Source organism: Arachis hypogaea, chromosome 16 (genome assembly GCF_003086295.3).
Source record: "Arachis hypogaea cultivar Tifrunner chromosome 16, arahy.Tifrunner.gnm2.J5K5, whole genome shotgun sequence".
Lineage (NCBI taxonomy): Eukaryota > Viridiplantae > Streptophyta > Magnoliopsida > Fabales > Fabaceae > Arachis > Arachis hypogaea.
In genome coordinates, this window is record NC_092051.1 from 112,039,431 (window position 1) to 112,062,423 (window position 22,993).

The 22,993-nt window shown below is 33.4% G+C and overlaps 1 protein-coding gene and 2 long non-coding RNA genes across 4 annotated transcripts; 1 reads left to right on the forward strand and 2 right to left on the reverse strand.

The window, feature by feature from the left end:
• Positions 1–9,504: 9,504 nt before the first annotated feature.
• On the reverse strand, positions 9,505–11,590 carry LOC140179833 (uncharacterized). The gene is made up of 3 exons (XR_011873662.1): positions 10,933–11,590; positions 10,516–10,584; positions 9,505–9,886 (listed from the first exon to the last, which is right to left on the reverse strand). It is a non-coding gene; the product is annotated as an uncharacterized lncRNA (long non-coding RNA).
• A 300-nt stretch (positions 11,591–11,890) lies between these two features.
• Positions 11,891–13,939, reverse strand: LOC112758855 (uncharacterized). 2 transcript variants are annotated; one of them, XR_003179829.3, is made up of 6 exons: positions 13,870–13,939; positions 13,457–13,501; positions 12,888–13,058; positions 12,301–12,480; positions 12,084–12,158; positions 11,891–11,960 (listed from the first exon to the last, which is right to left on the reverse strand). It is a non-coding gene; the product is annotated as an uncharacterized lncRNA (long non-coding RNA). The 2 variants fall into 2 exon arrangements; XR_011873663.1 differs by lacking the exon at positions 13,870–13,939 and having other exon boundaries at positions 13,457–13,588.
• A 335-nt stretch (positions 13,940–14,274) lies between these two features.
• LOC112757362 (uncharacterized) lies at positions 14,275–15,674 on the forward strand. Its single transcript, XM_025805950.1, has 2 exons — positions 14,275–14,314; positions 14,788–15,674. Exons 1-2 carry the CDS (start codon positions 14,275–14,277, stop codon positions 15,672–15,674), a joined length of 927 nt encoding a protein of 308 aa, XP_025661735.1.
• The last annotated feature ends 7,319 nt before the right edge of the window (positions 15,675–22,993 follow it).

Sequence of the window (22,993 nt, forward strand, 5' to 3'; positions counted from 1 at the left end):
ACAACAAATATGGCCTTTAGCAATGCTAAATTTTGCAACGCCTTAAAACCGTTCTCTTAAATATGTTTAGACAACGGTTTTTTATAGTGTTGCTGTTGAATTCAATTTTTCAATATTTTATAGCAACAAATTAAAAATATTCTCTTTGACTATTTTAAAAAACGATTTTATAACCGTTACCATGATTTGCATTTAAGCAACGATTTTTTATTGTTGTTTAAAGAATTGTACAAAAGAGACGCATTAAAACCATTGCCGAAATGCTACACTGTAAAACCGTTCTATTAGATGGTCTTAGACAACAGTTTTCACAATGTTACTGTTGAAGTTCAATTTTTCGTTACGCTATAGTAACAAAATAAAACCGTTCTCTTTGACAAAAAGAACAGTTTTACAACCATTACAACAATTGTTTATGAAACAACTATTTTCTAATATTATTTAAATAATTATATAAAATTAAACTATTTTTTCTATAAATACTGAATTTATAAAATGCTCAAAAACTATTGTTATAAATATATAACAAATATTATTTTTGAAAAAAAAATGAAATAAATTTATAATAAATATATAAAAAATATTATATTTAGAAAACATAAAGTTAAAATAAATTATAATAAATATTATATATTTTTATTATAAATATATAACAAATATTATTATGAAGAAATAAAATTAAAATAGTTTTAGAATAAATATTATATATCTATTGATTAATTTCACCCTAAGATAAGCCTACAATAACATAAGGCAAAGCCCTCTGATCTTCTTCTCTTCGAAACAAAAGCGCGCTCTTCCTCCCTCCACCATCAACCCTAACCCACACCAACCCACGACATCAGAGCCGTCATTGCACTGTAGCTCGCCATGAAGCCTTAAATCGCACCTCACTATCGTCGCACCATCATCGTCGCTGTGTCCTTCTTCCCGAAGTCGTTGTTGCGTCCTTCTTCCCAGCGTCGCTGAGTCTCTCCTCTCGACGGCGTCGCTGCTTCTCCCCTCTCCATGGCGTCACTGCTTCTCCGTTTTCCACGGCGTCCTTGCTTCTCCCCTACTCTCTATCCAATGGCATTTTAGTAGGTTTGCATATAAAATCTATGGATATGACACCTCTGCTGTGCCACCATCTGCTATATGCATGCAATGCAGTTACACTATTTTATTTTTCTTTTTTGATTCATTGTGCTATTAAATTATAGAGAGATGCTTATCAGCTTAGCTATGGTTTTTGTTTTAATTTTTTAACCCAATTTTGGCTAGTTAGGTACTGTTTGATTTTTCAGTTATATATCACTTATGCAGTGTTGAAAATAATTTTTTGTAATCCAAAACAATTCACATCATATAATTTTTTTCATTTAAAAAATTTCAGAGGGAGGTTTAGGAAATGTCTGTATGTAGAACTCCATGACTTCTATTCTATCTTTGTAATTTTCATTATTATATATCTGTCAGTGGTGGTTTGTGGCTTATTGGCACATCTTTTATAGGTAGCATTAGCTACTCGGCAACTATTTGAATTATCACAGTCAATTGCTAATAATAATCTATGTTTTTTTTATACAAACTTCACAAAATTTTTGGATGGTGAAAAATGTAGTGAGAACATTCTATGTTTATGTTTTACATCTTTGTTACAAAGTCGCATGTAGAGAGATTTTTTGGTGGTATCTTTTTTATGTTTTGAGGATGATTAAATGTCATTAGATTTATAAAGAACCAAATCTTAGTCGTAATCAACCTATACAGTTTAAAATTACTTTAGTATTAATTTTACTTTTAAAAAAATTATAGTTTGAAAATTGGATTTCTAAAAACTGGTTTTAAAATTGGATTTTTTGTTAAAAAAATCTGGTTTAGAAATTGGATTTTTAAAAACAAGTTTTAAAACTGGATTTTTGGTTAAAAAAATTGGTTTTAAAACTAGATTTTCAAAAACTGGTTTTAAAACAGGATTTTTGGTTTAAAAATCTGGTTTTAAAACTAAATTTAAAAAAAACCGGATTTTAGATTTGGATATTAAAAAATCAGATTTAAAACCAGTTTGTAGGTAAGATCAGATTTAAATTCTAAAACCGGTTTGAAATCAATTTTTATTTTTTCAAATCGGATTAAAACCGGTTTCTCTCTTCAATCCAGTTTCGGTTTGGTTTCATGAACCACAAAACAGGTTCTGAAGTGGATCCAGTTTGGATATTTAAAAATCCAAACCATGCCCACCCATGATTTTGAGAAATCAATGTATTTAAGTCATGAAAGTGATAGTAACATTAGTATTAGAGTTATAGTTATGAATTGCTTATATTTTTATTCTTTGTTGCTGTTGTAGTTTGTCTCTTTAAAACCAGAAAAAAGGAATCAAATAGTGGGTCTCTCTGTAGCTACCATTATCTTAGACACTGAGCTACACTACAGGTAAATTATTTAATATATTATCTTTTTAAATTCATTTGAAAATTTAATTGTTAAGAATATTTAGTGATTAATTGATTGCTTAAGCTTCTTTGCATAGTTTGTTAGATACAAATTGTTAGTTTCATGATTGGTTGAAATGTTCTCTTTTGAATATTTGTGGTTGACTTCTAGAAATCCTTTAGAAGCAATAAGCTTTTGATTGAAAAAATCATTTATAGTTAGTCTAAAACATATGTCCGTATCTTTTATTTTAGTTGACAAAGTACTGGACACCCTTAAGAAATTGCCACCCTTAAGTAGCAACATGCAGCTGAGAAAGCAACATTAGAGGGTAAAGTTGATGTGATGCAAAAAGAAGTAGATGAACAAAAATCGCTTGTTAAGATGATGCTGTAACAAAAAAGCTCAAGAGTGGACCTTGAGATGTTAGCTGCTCAACTAGGAAGCACTTTAGACAATTCGAACAATGATGCGCATGAAGAGGTATTATTTGTTGTTAAAGTTTCTATATGTATCATATCTTAAATAATGGTTGATTATGTTGATGTTGATTCAATTATTTTTTGTATCTAAATAGAAGAATGTTATGATATATATGTTTGTCCTCTCTCTCTCAAACATTTTTAGTAGACATTATTAGTATTAAAGATGTGTAGTTCGATATTTGATTTTTTTTAACAGGAAAACTATGCTGAAGGGGAAATCGAACTTGATTAAGGTCACATTTTTAAGAGCAAATGTTACAGAGTAAAAGTCATGAACTTATGGACATGATGATAAATCTATTTGCTACTTAGCTATTTCAACTCTTTTTGTTATAGTTTTTGCAAAATTAGATGATATAGTTCGAGGTTGTCATGACTTAGGCTATAGTATTACGGTATTTGAAAATAATGATGATATAAGTACAAGTAGTTATGACCTAGACTAGTATTATGTTATTTTGCAATGATAATATAATGTGATTGTGGATCTTACAACAATTTTTATAAGTCAAATTTGATGGAAAATGTTCAATTATTTTTCTTTAGTGACTTTATTCGAATAGCTTAGATTATTTATTAACACTAAATAATTTAAAAAAAATTGACATTAATTTCATTCACGAGAAAACTACTATTGTAAATAAAGAATTATATATTACAAAAAACTGTTGTCAAAAGTTACAAAAGACAATGGTGTTAAAACCGTTATCAAAGATGATTACAAAATGGCAATAATTTAAAAACCATTGCCAAAAATGACACCAATGGTAATGCTTTAAAACTGTTGTCTTAGATGACTATAAAATGGTAATGATTTTAAAACCGTTGCCAAAAAATGACAACAACGGTAACGCTTTAAAACCGTTGTCTTAGACGAGTATAAAATCGCAATGGTATTAAAACCGTTGCCAAAAATGACACAAATGGTAACGCTTTAAAATCGTTGGCATTGTGAATAATAAAACTACAATAGTTTAAAAATGTTGCCTATCCAGTTATGGTTTTAAACCGTTGTATCATGAAAGAGAACGGTTTAAAATTGTTGCTTATCGAGAAACGGTTTGAAACCGTTGTTTAAAATTTTCTTTCAAAATCGTTGCCTATGCCAGTAACTTTGGCAACGGTTATTTTGTTACCATTGTCGTAGGTAAAAAATCGTTGCTTTTGAGCAATGGCAACGGCCGCATATACCACAGGTAAAAAACTGTTGCCAAAGCGTTGCCTAAGATTTTGGGAACGGTTTTTCAATCTACGGCAACGGTTTTTGACCGTTGTGAAAATCCTTATTTGTTGTAGTGTCTTATGAATCTGGATGGAACAAGAGTATGACCCTTATTATATATGATCTCTTGTAATTCTCGAGAGAGCTATCTTGCTTGAGCTACAGCTTGAAAACACTCCTCCTAAACTGTTAATTACCTGGACTAATTAGGATATGTGACATAAAATCTGGTTAGCTCTGAGTAATTGAGGTTTTTGTGGCACTAAACTAGTTTTTTGAGCTTCACCCTCTGATCTGAATTGAATGACCACGAGAGTGGCTTTTGATAAGGATTAGAGGAGATTAAATCGCTAAGAGATTAAGTTTTAATCACTTATGGTTTGTCATAGAATGAATCACTCATTGTTAAAATAGTTGATAAGACGTTTTAATCCGGAAAGATAAACATCTTCGAGATCTTAATTATTTTCTCATCATTGTTTTACTCTAAACCTGTTTATTTGCTTTGTCTACTTGCTTTTTACTACTTATGTGTTTTACACCAACAAAAATCTTTTACAGTTTTCTTGACTAAGTCCAACAGGATAACTATTGCTTGCTCAGTCAGACAATCGTTGTGGGATCGACCCTCACTTGCCTGAGGTATTACTTGGATGACACAGTGCACTTGCCAGTAAAGTTGCGTGAGTTCTAATTTCGCGCACCACCCTGTTGACGCCAAATGCCAGGTGGGCATTCAGCTCCCAGGGAGGGCGCTGCCAGCATTTTCTTTTCTTGCTCCAGACTTTCCCAAACTGTTTCGAATTTCACCTAAAATCATAAAAATACAAGAAAAACTCAAAGTTGCATCCAAAGGTGATTTTTGCACTAAACTCAAGTAAAAGTAAATAAAACCTAACTAAAAACAACATAAAATCAACTAGAAAAAGGGTATAAGATGCTCACGCATCACAGGGGGCACATGCCAGCAACGTTATCCTCCTCCCTTGGCGTTCAACGCCTATTCCTGAAGTTGAACACCAGCAGCAGCCCGTTTCACACCTCTTTGGGCCTCCAAGTAGCTTTAGCACTTCTTAGTTTTATTTTATTTTTCTTTTGTAATTTATATTTACATATAATATCTTTTAGGTCTAGCATTTATTATTAGGTTAGTATTTAAAAGAAAAGATTAACCCTAGTAAAGGGGGTTCGAACATTATCTTCTTCCAAGCCATCTTTATCCCTTACCCAACAGCAGAAAGAAAGAAGGAAAGAAAGAAAGAAAGGGAAAGAAGAAAAGGGGGACCGCGGGAAAGGGAGAAGGGGGGAGAAGAGGGAGGCAGTGCGGTGGGTGTCACTGCCACTGTCGCTGCCACTGTTGACAGAGAAAGAGAGGAGATCCGAGAGAGGAGAGCGTCGTTAGAGGAGGGAGGATCTCGCACCATCCTCGCGAACCACCGCTGTCTCGCATCCATCGCCGTCGTCCTCGCCGGGAAGCACGTCGTCGTTGCTGCAATTGTCCGTGCCGTCGTTGTCGCCGAAGGGAGCCAGCATCGCCGTCATCCATGGGTGAAGCAGAGGAGAGAGATCCACGAGGAAGGGAGGGTCGCGACCAGTCCAGCCGCCGCGACCAGTCGCCGTTCATGTCGTCGGTGCCATCTTCGTCTGAACCGCTGCCAGATCCACTGCTGCCGAAGCTTCTGGCTGAGCCTCTACCGCCGGGAATGTCACTGCCGCCACTGAGATCCATTGCCGGTAAGGGTTTTAAGTTGGTTTTCCTTTCCGTTGAGTTTCCAGGAACTTCATCATCGCTGCATGTTGTTCAGGTCGCCGCTGTCGCTTCGGGTTGCTGCTGGGGCTTCCGCCAGATCGGTTCAGAGACTGTTGTTGTCTCATTTGTTGTTACAGTGAGTATTTAAATTTCAAAAAATCTCGCGTTAGTTTTCCGTTATGTGTTTTAAGATTTCTGCGATATTAATGTTTTTAGGAAGTAGAGACCAAGTTTGCATGTTGCGATTGAGCCTGTTTCTGCTATTGGGAAAGCAAGCGGAGCTGAGGTTTCAGTTGCCGTTGATTTCAGGTCGAGAGAAAAGGAATTCCTTGACGCGTTTGGGTTATCGTTTCACTTATCGAGGTAGGGGTGTTTTTCTAAAAAGCTTATTTTATATTTTGGAATTGTTATAAATGGATATGAATGTGATAAATACAATTTCTGGTGATTATGTAAGTCTTGCGTATTGTTTGGCTGTTTTGAATTAGTATGATTATTGTTTGATTGGATTATTATTTGGTTTTGTTAAACGGATGGTTGCTGAATTAATTCATTAAAGTTTTGGAAATGAGTTTGGTTCGTTGAAAATGATTTGGTTTTGAACCCGTTGGAAAGGGTTGCGGAATGGTTTGGTTAGGAACCGAACAGGGTGGCAAAGTCCAAGTTTTAGGGGAGGTGTTGCCGAAATTTCTATAAAATCTGAGACTTTATTTGAAATGTTATTTAGAAAACTATGAAATAAAGAATTATATTATTTTGTTTGAACTATTTAAGAAAATAATGAATTTTGTTTCGAGTTGACTTATTAAAAAGAGAATTATGATTGAGCTTTATTTCTTAAGAAAAATATTATATTTTGAGTGCAAGTTATTTGAAAAAGAGTTATGTTTTGAGGTTGTTTTAAATGTGAGAAGGGTTTTTATTTTTGAATTTGAGTAAAGAATCACATTCGGAGAAATTTTAGTGGATTCAAAGAAAATTGGACTTTCATGGAGTAACTCCGTTTATGACGTTTTAGAAAAAGTCAGAGAATTGATTTTTAAAAGTGAACTTGAAGGTGGTTTTGATTTGAATGGGATGGTTTTGTTCTAAGTGATTTGGTTTTAAACTTTGTTTATGACTTCTAATTCATGTGATGTGATTTTGATTTAATTTAGGAAAATAATAATTTTTAAGGATTTTCAATGAATCTAAGAAATTAAAATTTGGTAGATTCTCCCTCAAAATCTTGAGACTTTGCTGTGGTAATTAATTAATAACTTCTAATTTAAAATGGTTAAGAATATGGTTTAAGAATGAAATAATTTTTTAGGTTGGTTTGGGAAAATTAAATGTGAGGAAATGAGAATGTTGAAGTATTGACAAAATGTAATGAATGATTTATAATGAATTTGAAAATTGAATTATTTTGGGCTTTGACCTGGCAAGGTTCGTGGTGATTTACTGCTTGCCCAATGTCGAGACGTTTGTGGGGTTTGTGGTGGTGTACCGCCCACATGTTTTTAAAAGAGAATGTTATGTGGGGTTCGTAGTGGTGTACCATCCACATGTTTTTAAAAGAGAATGTTAAGTGGGGTTCGTGGTGATTTACCACCCACGTGTGTGTGTTGTTTTCCAATTGAAGATCTTGCGAGGTTCGTGATGGTGTACCGCTCGCAATGGTGGGGTTCCTTGTGGTGTACCGCCCACCGATTTTCAAGACGACGATATCCGGGTTAGTTAGCGGATGTGTCGGGTTTTGGCAAAGTAATCGACACATGTTCTCACGGCCAGTAGAAAAGGCATGCATCATATGCATTTATGTGACATTGTTTGGGCGTGCATATTGTACTTGGTTTTCCTATGTGAATAATTCTGTGTAATTGCTAACTGCTATAGCTAATGTAATTGTACTTGATTGTGTTTAAACCTCATTATTTGTGTTTGTGATTGTTGATTCGGATTTTGGTGATTTGGGTGTTGATTGATTTTGTGTTGGGCTGGAGGCCGTGATGTGATTTGGCTATATTTGGGCCGAAGGCTGTGATTGGATGGGTCAGTGTAAGTTTGATGAAATTACTTCTTTAGTACTTGTCGTGATATGTTACGGGATAATGTGTATAATTGCAGTTTTAACAAATTCAAATATGAATTCAGATTTTTGGGCAATTAACTAAAGGTTTTTGAAAATTGTTTGGATTATTAAAAGTTGGTTTTTAAAAGGATTCATAAGACGAGCAACGATCACTGTATTATGAAAATAGTTTTGTTTTACGTATCTTATTATAGCAATTCTCTAACCCTATAGTGAGAACCAGCGAGGACGATGTTCTCACTCCCCTACAGGTCTTTTCTCTTTCAGTTTATGGATGATGAAGTTCAGAAGAGCTTATTTCTTTTCTGTTTAGACGATACATTTTTTGTATTATTTTATTATTTATGTTTTCCTCGCCTTTTAACTTTTCACAATTGGTAAGAGGGATAGGATTTGTCTTATGTAAAGCTTGTAAGTTGATATTATGTATATGTATGTATATGGTTGTAAGTATGGGTTTGTCTTTTGTTTTAAGCAGTCTCTTGAAAAATACGGTTTAAGTTTTAAACATGCTCATATTTTAGTATTAAATATTTTAAGAGTCGTCGTAATACCCGAGCTATCAGAGTAGCGCATCCGGAAGCGTGACATTTTGATAGTTAGGGTGTTATATCAACCCTCTAATCTTATTTCACAACAAGTTCAAGTAAGTGAGCTCTCTGATCTTACTCAAAATACACATCAACATGAAGCTAAAGTTCCAAGATTAGAAACAGATGTTGATATCTCTTGACTAGAAATGGATCTAGCAAAGCGACGTCCAATTTGGCAGTATAATGTCAATAAATGTGATAAGATTCGTAGAGCATACATAATAGTTGAGCCATACCAACCAACAAATATTAGCTATCCAACTTCTGGTAATAACAATCACCATCGATATTTTCAATATTTTTGGTTTAAGAAATTTTCAAGTTAGTTAAAATATTCACCAGAAAAAGATGCTACTTGTTGTTTGCCTTATTACTTGTTTGGTAAACATTATGGTGCTCGCAATGATGGAAAAATTGCATTTTCACACAACTAGAAAATGGATTAATACAGACAGATTTACAGACAGATTTAGTCTTTATTACAGACGGATTTTTGGTTACCGACGGATTTTGTCCCTCTGTAAAAGCCCTGTCAGAAATTATTTACCGACGAATTTTTTTTTCGTCGAAAAATTACAGACAGATTTTTACCAGTTACCGACGGATTTTCCCTCTGTAAATTTTCTATCCATTTTGCAAAGGCGACAAACTTTCCGACGGATTTTCCGTCTATAATTACAGACAGATTTTCCGACAGATTTTCCGTCTGTAATTACAGACAGATTTTCAGACGGATTTTCCATCTGTAATTACAGACGGATTTTCCGTTTGTAATTTGAACTTTGGAAAATCATCTTACACTCTAATTACGGACAGAAAATCCGTCTGTAAATCCGTCAGTAAGGTAAAATAGAATTTTTTTTATTTTTCTAATTACAAAATATACTTATTTTTATACAAAATAAATATAAATTTAATAAATACAAATTTTTATTGATGGTATAAATAGAAAAACACACCGGTGAGTACAAAATGCTTTCTTTATAATAAGCAATTATTTCCATGCAATAATACAATCTAAATACATTAGATGGCAAATAACTACTAGTAGACTCATCAAGATTCAATATCCTAATTTATGGATAGCTTCATTCTTTCTTGAGCTTCTTAGTAATGATGGCAATATACTTGCTTCTTGAAATTCTTGGTCCATCAAAATTATTCGCTGCTTCCCACTTTCTGACCTTACTATATCCGATCTAAAGACAGACTGATGCACACCTCGCACAGATGTTTATTTCTTGCAGCGGCAGTAGGATTACATTTTGGTTTTTTCAACCCAAAATTGATTTCAATGTCACAGTGCAATACGCCACATAGATCTGCTAAGCACTGGCTCTGATTCTGGATCAAGCACAATGTTCTTTCAGTTAGTGATGCTACTACATGTCTACATGTAATATTGAGCAAAGAAAGCCATAAGTCTTTTTTGTTTCTTTCAACAGAATTTCTAGTTTTAAAATTCAGACAGGCCAATACCCAATATCTTAATATCCAAATGATAAAAGAATATTATTGACAGGAAATTATTTATGCTTAGGAAAGTTAAACAATCAAAGCATCCAACAGAAATAACCCCAAATAAGGGATCTTTTTTTTCTCATCCTTAAGAGGATCAACTAGTCACTATCAGTCAACAGCAGGTTTCTCTATAGTAACCATTGAAATAAGAAAGCATAGAGAAGCTTAGCTTAAATAAAACTAGAATGACCCGATGACAAAGCTTAGATCTAACAGTGGTAACCTTTTAAAAAGAGAAATTGTATTGAAGAAAGTATTTCTACTGTGAATAACAAAAGGCGGAAGAGAATGTAACACAGAAAATTACTTAAAGACCGAGAAATGTGAACAATTGAATAGGTTCATATAAAACTGAGTACTAAAGATAACTTCTTCAAATATGAGTTGAACGATATAACGGTTAGAGATTTATGAAATGCAAAGTAATTGATAAAAGAAAGTCAATCATTCACCTTGTGTGCAGGAAGAACATCTCCTTTTGTAGACTGGAACTCAATCAGAGATTTTCCTATAAGCCCTGTCTATATTCATGAAAAAGAAGGAAGAGAAGCACTATATAAGAATAACAACTGAAACTTCACTCATCAATTATTACTTATTACTCAAATTTGATTTTGAGATAGCTATCATGAGTCGTAGTTCGTAGTTTTTCGCACTTCAAGTTCAAAGAAACTCTAGCATAGAATGGCATGTTAGAATACACAAATCTATTCATGTGAGAAATGATTCATGACAAACAAAAACACATAAAGATAAACCCATTCATCCAGCAATAAAAAATGTACCTCAAATATTAATAACGCCAAACAGGGCCTTAAACTTTACCATGATATAAAAAATAAAAATTAAAAAAAGGGTCCAAGAAAGACCTGATGATGCCCGTTTTGGGTGGTTTTCAGTGGTGAAGAGTCTCCATCAGCTGCAAATGTAAATGCAACGCCAACAATTATCATCAAACACTTGGATTTCTAATTCCTTAACTAAGAAAAATGTCCCAAAACATTTGATTTGAGGTTTGGTTTTACCCATGAGAGAAGCTATTCTACCCAGTTGATTCAACCTCACCCACTCATCCACAATTTCCTTCCACTTCCTGCAAATAAAATAGCTCAATCAAGTACACTGAAATTATGATAAGATTAATTCAATTTTGAAAATAAAAAGAAAAAAAAAAGGATGATGAAGCTCAGAAGATAGAGATATGGATATACATACAAGTGTGGAGTCTCTACCCCATCTGCATACTGATAATCTTAGTACCATTTTTAACATGACTTTTTTTATACTTTTTAAATAGTTAAATTGAAGTAGGTATAATTTCATTCAATGCCCTTACAATTTACGGATATTCATTTTAACCCCTAAATTTATAAAATTTGCATATATATAATACTCATCAGTCACCATTCATGCTTTCCTTTCGATGCTAAAAGAAATTACTTAAGCTAATTAGTCAATATAATAATACTGAAATATGCAAAGTAGGTATCCAACCCAAATTATTCCTCTCCCCCCTACACAATAAATAAATAAATAAATAAATAAATAAATAAGGTCTGTGAAGTGATTCAACTTGCAAGAGTATCCAAGCATGCAGCTGTTACAAAGCAGCCTTCCAAATTTAACAGAGCAAGATTTTGTAGCTCTGAAATAAGGCAAGAAAAAAAGATGAGCATGAAATTATGAAATTCATTTTATCTTAAATTGTTAATCAAAAACACTCATACACAAGACATTTGGATGCCATTAACACAATATCAGTGCATTGTGGAAACAAAGATAGTGGCTATATGTTGGAACAGTTCTACAATGCAATGCCCAATACCTTTTAGAAAACGGATGCCAATATCTATGACTTTACTAGAGAAAATCTCAAGACTTTTCAGGTTTGTAAGCTCTGCAGGTAAATTCAATGAAAAATCTGTGCTGTTACTCATCTCACTATGTATGCTTGTGCAGTGAATGTAATAATTAGAATATCAGTGACTTTGCCTCACATACAGAAGAATATGAAACCAACCTGATAGAGGTTTCATATCGACATCTATTATGCAATTACACTACTTCAGATTCAGAGATTCCAACTTGGTTAAACCTGAAAAGCATGGGCCATGTCCTTATAGAATAACACAAATTTTTATCCAGTCAAAGTTTTAACCTTAAAATCACAAAAATTATAAGAGAAAATATAGGGGGTAGTTAAAGACAAAGATTGGAGTTGAGTTAAGAAAGAGCACCTGAGGCACACTCTTGTGTCTAGAAGTGGCTATTTCATTAATGATTGGACTCTCCATAACTGAATTAGTACCCCATGATTTTGTGTAAGATCCTAATGGTGACCATGCAGCCAAATGGATTCCTTTCTGCTTGCAAAATTCTCTGAGTTTCCCTTGTTGCCATGATGAGCTCATTTCCACCTAAAGTCAAAATTGAATATAGCCACATCATTATTGTCAAAATAGAAAAAAAAAGAAATTATTCAATTTAAAATGGTGTGTTCTAATGTGTCTAAATTTTTAACTATTTGACACAAATAATCAAATATAAATGGTGGGCTCTACTCCTTTATCCCTCATCTTTTAAACAAATTAGACACAAATTTTATAGACACCATGTCCTTCTATGTCAAAAGGGAAGCAAATCATCCTTTCCTATTTCAAGAACTCCATCAACTTTAGGTTTCAACCTCACTGGCATATGAATCAAGTAGAGGTCTAAATAGTCCAACCCAAGTTTCCTAATCAATTTGAAGAGCAACTATACATCAGTGAGATTATATACAATATATGATATATTTTTTTTCTTTTTCAATTACTTTACATACTTGAGTGTGGTCTTGAGAGCTGGAAGGACAAGGTCATGGTGAGCATTGTTGCACCAAAGTTTGGAAGAGATGAAGGCTTCATGGCGGCTGTTTATGATTCCAAGCTCTAAGGCCTTATCAGGCTACAAGCAAGCAGAAGGCAACAGACGCCAGCTGATAGAGCTCATTTGTCTGCATAAACAGGATTATTACTCAACAGCTCAGAAAGACAAAAATGTACAACTGAACAATGGCAATAGCCAAACAAAGACCCGAACTTGCAAAATTTCCATTCAATTGAACCATCAGTGCCATTTTCAAAATATACATTCCCTCTACATATTGATAATTCATTATTGGTGCAATTTGTATCTATACAAACTAATTTAATATAAAATTGTGTGGCATAACTATACTAATTCTGAAATTTCAAGGACTGTGTAAATATAATAAATAGAAAAAACCGCATGTGCAACCTACATAGATATAGGAAAGGTATACCTGAGATTGAATAAAATATTCTTTTAGAAAAAATATGTAGGTTATCGATATAGGAAGAAACTAAGAAAATAGACCAGAATTGTACTAACCCTTCATGGCAGGAGCCTTGGTAACAGATCTTGACTTGTCATGGGCTTCTTGTAAGCAAGTTTTGAGCAAAATGATGAAAAAATTATAAGCAGTTTTTACTAGATAAAGTACAGAAACAAGCAAGCACAAGTGCACAATATTTTTAAATTCAATGAGGTTAAACATGTAAATTAGAAAACACATAAAATAGCCAATATAATCATCTCAGCAACATGTAAATTAGAAAACACAATATTTTATACTTTACTCACAGACATTATTCTATTGCTCATGTTTTAGACTTAAAGCCATATAATCATCTCAGCAACTGAAAAAAGAATGAACTAATTGAACAACAAAATCTACACAATCAGTATTTCAAACATGAAAATAAAAATCCAGAAAACTGAAAGTGATAAGTTCAGAAATTAACCGAATCTGAGGATAGATTCTCGATATTCTGGAACAGGAAATTCTATGAGTGGTAGTAGATCCAGAAGTGCGAGAAGGAAAACGACAGCAGCGCGCTGCAAATTTCGAGGAGAGGTGGTGAATCGGACGAGATGCAGAAAAGCTCGATGGAAAATGGCGAACAGGAGGAGAGGCTGGCGTCAGTGTAGCAGCGAATAGAAAGAGTGATAAATGTGTGGAAGAGATCAGGTTACCTGCACAGTTGAGACAAGATCGAAACGGAGCGATTTCTGCGATTTCTGCATATTAGGGTTCGATACGAAGCGACGTGAACAACACACGAAGAAGCGTCGGGAGGGGATGTGACGGAGCTTCAGTGTGACAGAAGTTCAGTGCGACGGCGGTGCAAGGTAGAGAGGCGCCGCTGATGGAGCATTTGGAAGAGAGGGGTGTGGAGGCGCGGATAGGTATTGTGTGAAATGAGGAGCCACGCTTAAAGCAAACCCCTTATTTCAACATTTTCGACGGAAAATTTTAAATTACAGACGGAAAATCCGTCTGTAATAATTTAATAAAATGCAACGTTTTGTCTATTTAATTACAGACAAATTTTTCGTCTGTAATCATTTTTCACGGAAAAAAATTAATTTTTCCGACGGAATTATCGACGGATTCTCTTTTCCGTTTGTAATTTATACTAATCCATTTTTTTTGTTTTCCGACAAAAAATCCCTCGGAAATTCCGTCTGTATTTTCGTGGGATAAAATCCATCGGAAATTTCCGTCTGTAATAACGAGATTTCTAGTAGTGTCAGAGGTAGAATTTAGTAATTGAAAGAAAGTAAACAATGGGCTGAATTGTGCATTTGTATGTCACGAGGGTTCTATTCCTAATTCTCCCCATAATTTATGTGTAAAATCTTGTAATGATTGGTTCAAGCTAAGAATATAGACAAAGTTCTTGATAGGCATAGTGATGAAACTATTGCAAATAACCGCTTAAGGTTGAAGATGTCTATTGATGCTATTCGATGGCTTATTTTTCAAGCATGTGCATTCATAGGCGATGACGAAAGTCCTGGATCTTTGAATAGGGAAAATTTTATTGAGTTAATTAAACTTTTAGCTTCTTGTAATCAGAATGTTAATAATGTTGTCCTTGAAAATGCTCTTGAAAATGTTCAATATATATCTCTCGTTGTTCAAAAAGATATATTGCATATCTTTGCTAGAAAAGTGTGTGCAATAATTCGAAAAGAAATTAGTGATTCTAAATTTTCTATAATTATTGATGAAGCAAGAGATGAGTCAAAGCGAGAACAAATGTCTGTGATTTTGAGATATGTAGACAAGCATGGTTGTGTTCGAGAAAGATTTTTTGATCTTATACAGGCTTCTGATACGTGTTCTTTGACATTGCAAACAGAAATTTCATCAGTTCTTTCTTGTCATAATCTTGATGTTCAAAATCTTAGGGAACAAGGGCATGATGGAGCTAGTAATATGCGTGGTGAAAGGAATGGATTGCAAGCTCTATTTTTGAAAGATTGCCATTTTGCTTATTACATTCATTGTCTTGCTCATCGATTACAATTAGCACTTGTTTCTGCAGCCAAAGAAATTTGCTATGTTCATCAATTCTTTTCAAAACTTACACTAATTGTGAATATTGTGACTGTTTCTCCTAAACGTCATGACCAGTTAAGGGTTGCTCAAGCAAATAATGTTGTAAACTTAATTGCCAATGATCAAATTGTGACACGTAGTAGACTTAATCAAATTGGTACTTTGCAAAGAGTTGGAGATACTAGATGGGGTCTCATTTGAATTTTGTACGTAGCTTGTTATGCATGTTTGATGCTACTTGTGAAGTTCTTGAAAAAAGCACCGAAAAAGGTAATTTCTCCACTCGTAGTGATGCTAGTGCTGCTTATGATGCTATCACATCCTTTGAATTTGTCTTTGTTTTGTATTTGATGAGAAATATTTTGGAAGTTAGTCATGATCTTTGTCAAGGTTTGCAACGAAAAAATCAAGACATATTGAATGCTTTAACTCTAGTTTTTACTACCAAGACTTTAATCCAAATAATGAGAGAATCAAGTTGGGAGACTTTCATAAAAGAAGTTATATTATTTTGTGAGAAACATGAAGTTGAAGTTCCTGATATGAATGCATTGCATATTCCTAGAAGAGGCCGAACTCACAAAATTGTTCACCAAATTTCAATGGAGCATCATTACCATGTTAATTTATTTCTGGTTGTAATCGATACACAATTGCAAGAGCTTAATGGAAGATTCAATGATAATATGGTGGAATTGCTTACTTTATGTTCAACTTTAAATCCCAAAGATAATTATAAGTTATTCAGTGTCAACAAAGTATGTAAATTAGAAGAATGGTTTTATACAGGTGACTTCAGTGACCAAGAGAAATTTCACATTAGAATGCAATTCAACATTATGAACTTGATATTCTTAATCATGTTGAATTAACTAACTTGTGCACAATTTCGGAGTTATGTCAAGGATTAACAAAGACAGAAAAATCTTTAACATATTCTTTAATTGATCGTTTGATTTGCTTGGTATTAACTCTCCCTGTTTCAACTGCTACAATTGAGAGATCTTTTTCACCTATGAATATTGTGAAGAATAGACTTAGAAACAAAATAGAAGATGAATTTTTTTATTAATTGTCTTTTGATTTACATTGAAAAAAAATTGCTAAAAAATTTGACACAGATTTTATTATCGATGAATTTTATGATATGAAAAATCGATGTATACTACTTCATTCGTAAAAAATACACATATTTTTTTATACTTTAAATATATATTCTTTAGTCTCTATCAATATATTTTTGTAATATATCTTATAATATAATATATTTATATATTTTTTTAATATTATATATTATTGACATTCATAATAATATTTCTGGATTCGTCCTGATTATAATCTTGTAGCATCTATTTTGAATATGTAAAAGAACAGCTGTAGCAGTCTAAGCTTTAAATGTTGTAAATTCTTGTAGAATTTTATCTGGGAGCATGTGATCATACAAATTCTGATTCCTGATTGTAAAAAGAACAATCTACTTTTATGTGATAATTTTTTTTTAAGCTTTTTAGGTATCGAACTAAGAAGAACTTTTGTTATTATTTGAGATAATAATAATAAAATTAAAATCATGCATCATGAATCTTTACTTCTGTATACCATGTAAAAAAAAAAAAAAAAAAAAAAAAAAAAAAAAAAAAAGAGAGGTTGAGAGAACTGATGGAAAACAAATAGCAAAATTTAAAAACATGTATCAATATCAAGTGATCTTATTATTATTTGTTACCTTGACAACAAAAGTAGTTGATATTTATACTATTCAGATACATAAACTTAATATCAAGATTGACTATAAGATTATGGCTGATTTTCTTGCTGACTAAGTAGATTATTTCTCCCAATTCTATTATAACAGAATTTGTTATATTTAACTTTATACTTCTCTCAACAAAAATATTTATTTAATTTTGTTTCTGTATTAAATTAATTGTATTTTTTTGAATTTTAATTATACTCAAGCATTTATTAAGTAGTAGTGTTTATAATTGTGAAAATAAAAATATACTATGATTAATAAAAAATATTTTATTTAATTTAGATATGTATATGTTAATAAAATTAAAAATTTTATATATCTACAAAAATTAATTATTATAATATATTTACATGTATTTATATTACTTATATATTTTAATATATATTTTTATTTGAATATATATTTTATATAATTAAATAATATAATAATTAATTTAGTGTGTGTATAACTTAACTATAAAAAAAATGATTTGAAAAAAAGAAAAACATACCTTGCAAATTGCAATTAGGATGTGAAATAATCAGATAACGCGTGAAAGGATAACGACGAAGGTTGACGGTCAACGGTTACTGACAGAACCGCCTCAAATACCACATTTGTCTTCTACTTTCAAGTTTCAACGTTCCCCCTGCTCCAGTGCTGCTGGTACTCATTACTGATGAGTAAGAAAAATCATTCCTTGTCCTGTTGTAAGAATGTCTTATTTTCAATTTTCATCTTGTTACAAATACGATTTTCCTTTTTATAATGTTAAGCTTAAATCAAACTCGCTTTTTTCTTCAAAAGGAATAATTAAGGGTAGTCTTAACAATATAACGATTAAAATTGTTTTTATAGAAAATGCAAATTAAATGATAACATTTTAAATTTATATATATTTGAATAAAAATGAAACTAATTTTATTTTTCAATATCCTTAATATATTCTTTAATTAACTCGTTATTCGTTAAATCAACTAATAGTTTTTTTTATCCACATTCATAGTTTTTGTTCTAAGGGTTATTTGAAACAATGATTTAGGCCTAAACGTGAGGATCAGACTTCTTCTAGAGCAGCATCTGACTTGTACTGGTACCAAGGTGCCACCGTCTGAGTTCCTCGTGAGGAGGTGAGAGGTGGTACCTACAAGAGACTCTGATACTTAAGTTAGCAAGGACTTTAAACAAGTATTTAGTCGATAGGAGCTTTTATATACCTAAGGGGTGTTAGTGTATTTATAGTAGAATAGATAACCATCTTTCGGAGTAGTTCCATTTTTGTTGGTTGGATAACCGTTCCCTTTATCTTGGGAGTTTGTTGAGATCTACCTTCTAGATGAGGTAGAGATAGTAGGAGAGATTTGGGGAGGTAGTTACTTATTTAGATACGTAAGGCTAGACCTCCTTGTCACATCCGACTTCTTAAGAGGTCGGACAGGTGGAAGAGGTCATCCTGGATGGGCCTTTATCCCTAATGGGCCTGGCTTTGCTTTGGGCCAAGGTATGAACAGTACCCCTGCTTGAGTCCGAACTTTCATGAGGTCAGGCTCAAGTATTTGTGGTTCCAGCTTCCTTTGTCGGGTACGCTGCCTTCATGAGGTCGGGTACTGGACGCGTTTCAAAATTTTAAAATGTTGCCAGTTTAATGACGTGGCGTACGTTACACGGTAGTTTCCTGGGGATCCGAGCGGGTTATTTAAAAGAGGGTGAGAAATGTCTTTTTTCCCCTTGTCTCTTACAAAAGCTTCACCTCTTCATTCTTCCTTCTTTTTCTGTTTCTGAAGACACTTTGCATTTTACCATTTCCTTCGATTGAAACTCTTTCACCCTTCTTTTTCTTCCTTTATTCTTGCATTCAAGATTTTCTTATCTTTGAGGTTTAGAAGGCTTCGTTGGTTCCTTTGAAGTGGAATGTTCGTGTTTCTGCTGTTTGCGTGCCCTTCTCCTTCCGCGTTTCATCAAGGTTGGTGTTTTTACCTACATTCCTTGTTTTTTTGTTTTGATTGCTTTGGGTAGTATTTGCATTTGTTTGAATGATACTTTGAATGGCGATTTGAAATGTTATTGGTAATGGAAACTTGCCTTTCTTTTAGAACTGTCACTGCTTGTTTGTTTTTGAAACTATTGGAACTGTCGCTGTTTGAGATTTGTTGCTACGGATTTATAATTGTATTCCCCCTAAATAGTGTTGTTTTTGCATGTTGAAAAATGATGCCATTTCTGTATATGGTAATTCAGTGCTAGTTGCTATGTTTATGAGGATTTGTAAGAACTGTGGTTAATTTGTTGGTGTTGTTAATGACGACCCGACTTCTTATGGCTGTTACTCGACTTTTCGACTTGTTGTGACGATTTTCCTTTGTGTTGTGTATTTGTAGGTATAGCATATATATCTCGATCTGTAATTCACAATATGTCGACCAAAATTCCATCTCACCTGACTTGGGTAGATATAACTATCCTTACTTCTGTCTCTGTAATTGATAGAGAGTTTGCCGAACAGTTTCGTAGACATCATAGGCTGTGTGTAAACTGGGAGGATGAGGGAAACTATGAAATTATTATTGTTGATCCCGAGAAGAGGGTGTGTTTTTTCCCCACTTGATAGGTCGGAACGCCCTTTCTTTTATGCATATGATTGCTTTTTCACTAAGCTAGATGTTCAAATCCCCTTTTCCGACTTTGAAATTAATGTCCTCTGGGCTTGCAACGTCACTGCTTCCCAACTACACCCTAATTCGTGGACTTTTCTAAAAATATACCAGATTTTTTGTCAGGAACAAGATATCCGACCTTCCCTTAAAGTCTTCTTTTACTTCTTTGTACTAACCAAACGCTTTGGTGCCAAAAAGATAAGTTGGCTATCCATTCTTGCTGTTCAAGGTAGGAACGTTTTCACTATCTTTGACATGTCTTTCCATGATTTTAAAAATTACTTTTTCAAAATCTGAGCCGTTGAGAATGCCCGACCTCTCTTCCTTGACGAGAACAAGGAACCCTGTTTTCCTTTGCACTGGGAAGAGAAACCTGTAATAGTTAAGTATAATGTAGATGATTTAGACGAATTTGAGGAGAGCGTAGTTGGCCTGCTTCATGAGTGTTGAGGCCGGGCTCCTTATTTGGACACCAAAAAATTTTTAGGGGATCCCAATCAACTCTAGTCCGAGCTAGACAACCTTCTTTCCTTATGCTTCTATATTTTGGTCGTACGGTTGTGTTGACGACTAATGTGTCTTTATTAGAGTGTTGCAGAAAGAATGGCTCCTAAGTCGGCTACATGAAATCACTTCGGGCCACCAGGAAAAATATTGTGGCTCGGGGAGTGACATTGGAATTTTTGCTAGTAAAGAATTTTATAAAAATAGTCGCGTTGTAGATATAGATTCTAAACCAACAGAAATCCCTTCGTGCGAAAATTTTGGTTGTCACAAGTACCAAACCCCTTAAATAAATTGATAACCAAAGTATTCAAAGCTCGGGTCGTCTTCTCAAGGAACTGTAGGAAAGTATGTTCTTATTATTGGTTATGGAGATTGTAAATTTGGGGTTTCAAGAATGAGGAACAAATATGACAAATAATTTAAATGTCAATTAAAATTAAATAAATAACTGTAAAATAAACTTTTGGCAAGGTATGAGAAATTGAAAGTCCAGACTTAATTATCCTTATCAAAAACAATGAAAGTTGAATCTTAATTTCACTTAGTTAACCTTTACTAAAGCAAAGGAAAGTCAAGGGACTAATTAGTTTGATCTTCAAATCCTATTTATTTCCTAAGAAAAGGTTGGGATCATTGAAGCTCAGTTCAATTAGCAAAGATAACAGTTATCAATTATGTTGAGATAAGATAACTCCTGAGTTATTGCTTTCTTAACCAAGACCAAAAGAGGAAAAGTAAATTTGCTGGAATAAAAATGCCTTCAGATGTAAAGCAACAATAACATAAATTAAAGAAAGCAATCAATAACTGAAATACCTCAAATAACATTAATAAGATAAATTATAATCTAACATGAAGAGTTTATAAACTAAATTGGGAAAATAAATAAAAATAAAGAACCTGGGATTGAGAGTTACTCCTAAAACTAAGAGAAGTCATAAATCCTAAGAGAGAGAGGAGAGAGCCTCTCTCAAGACTAACCTAAATCATGGAAAGCAACTAAATTGGCGAGCTCCCTTTGAATGGATGCATTCCCACACTTTATAACCTCTGGCCTATGCCTTCTGGACTTGGATTTAGGCCAAAAAGGGCTTCAGAAATCGCTGGGAGCGTTTTCTGCAATTTCTGGTGCGTGGCCTCTGTCACGTGTCCGCGTGGGTCACGCGGTCGCGTCATTCGGAGCTTTTCTTGTCACGCGGTCACGTCAGTCATGCGACCGCGTCATGTGTGTTTTGCTTAAGGCGCGCGGTCGCGTCAGTCATGCGGTCGCGTCGCTATTGATTCGCGCTTGGCATGCGTCCACGTCGCCCATGCGATCGCGTGGATACCAGTTTCTTTAGAAGCTCTGTTTTGTGCTTTCCTTCCATTTTTGTATGTTTCCTTTTCCATCCTTTAAGTCATTCCTGCCTTAGTAGATCTGAAACTACTCAACACACTAATCACGGCATCGAATGGAAATAAAGGTAGTTAAAATAATTAATTTTACAGCATAGAAAACATGTTTTTCATATACATCACATAATAAGGAAGGTAAAGTAAAACCATACAATTAATATGAATAAGTGGGCGAAAGATTGAATAAATCACTCAAATTAAGCACAAAATATATCATAAAATATGGGTTTATCAACCTCCCTACACTTAAACAATAGCATGTCCTCATGCTAAATCCAAGGTAAAAAGTAAGGTTAAAGTGGTGGAATGTCATGCAATGCAATCTAATCTAAATGCAACTACCTAGATGAATGATGCATCATGCAATTCCTTTTTTTATTCACTTGTATATAAAGCTTGCATGTAGTTAAATTAATTCACATTCTCAAGGAGTCATGTATATATATAGCCAAACCTTAGATAGTGATAAGGTGCCTTTACAATTGAGATGGGAGAGAGAAACATTTTAAAAACTTGCAAGACAATTAACAATTTAAACAGAGATAAATGTTAATGAGCTATTGAACCCTCACTGGATTTTGTGTTTACTCTCTGATCACTCAGTGTTTATTGGGTTAATCACTCTATTCTTCTTTTTATTCTTTCTTTCTATAACTTTGTTCTTCATCTAACCAATCAACAATTATAAAATATAGACATACCAAAAGTCATGAGGTCTTAAGTAAGGTTGTAATGGGGCCAAAGTAAAGGTAAGTGTATATGTATAAGGCTAAGTGAGCTAATAAGTGAATCCTTAATTATACTAAGATCTCACCTAACATACATACTTTCTAAATCAAAGCTTCTTTACCTATTTTTCATATATTCTCACTTTTGATGTTACATGCTCATATCTCAATATTTATTTTTATCCCATGTGCATTGCTTTATTTCATAATTGGGGAATTCTTTTTGTGTCCCCTTTATTCATAACATTTTTTTAATGCACATGGTAATTCAATTATAATTGATTTTACATGAGCATGCTTCCCAAAATTTTTTATTTGAGTTATTTTATTCTTTTCAACTTTTCTACCTTTTATTTTTTTATTATCCATGTTCCCAATAGGTTTTCCCACATTTAAACTATACATAATTTTCTATCTTAAGCTAACCAAGGATTCAACTTGGGATTTTATTTTATTTTTCTGCTTAAGGCTAGTAGTGTGGCTAATAGAATAAAAGGGGAT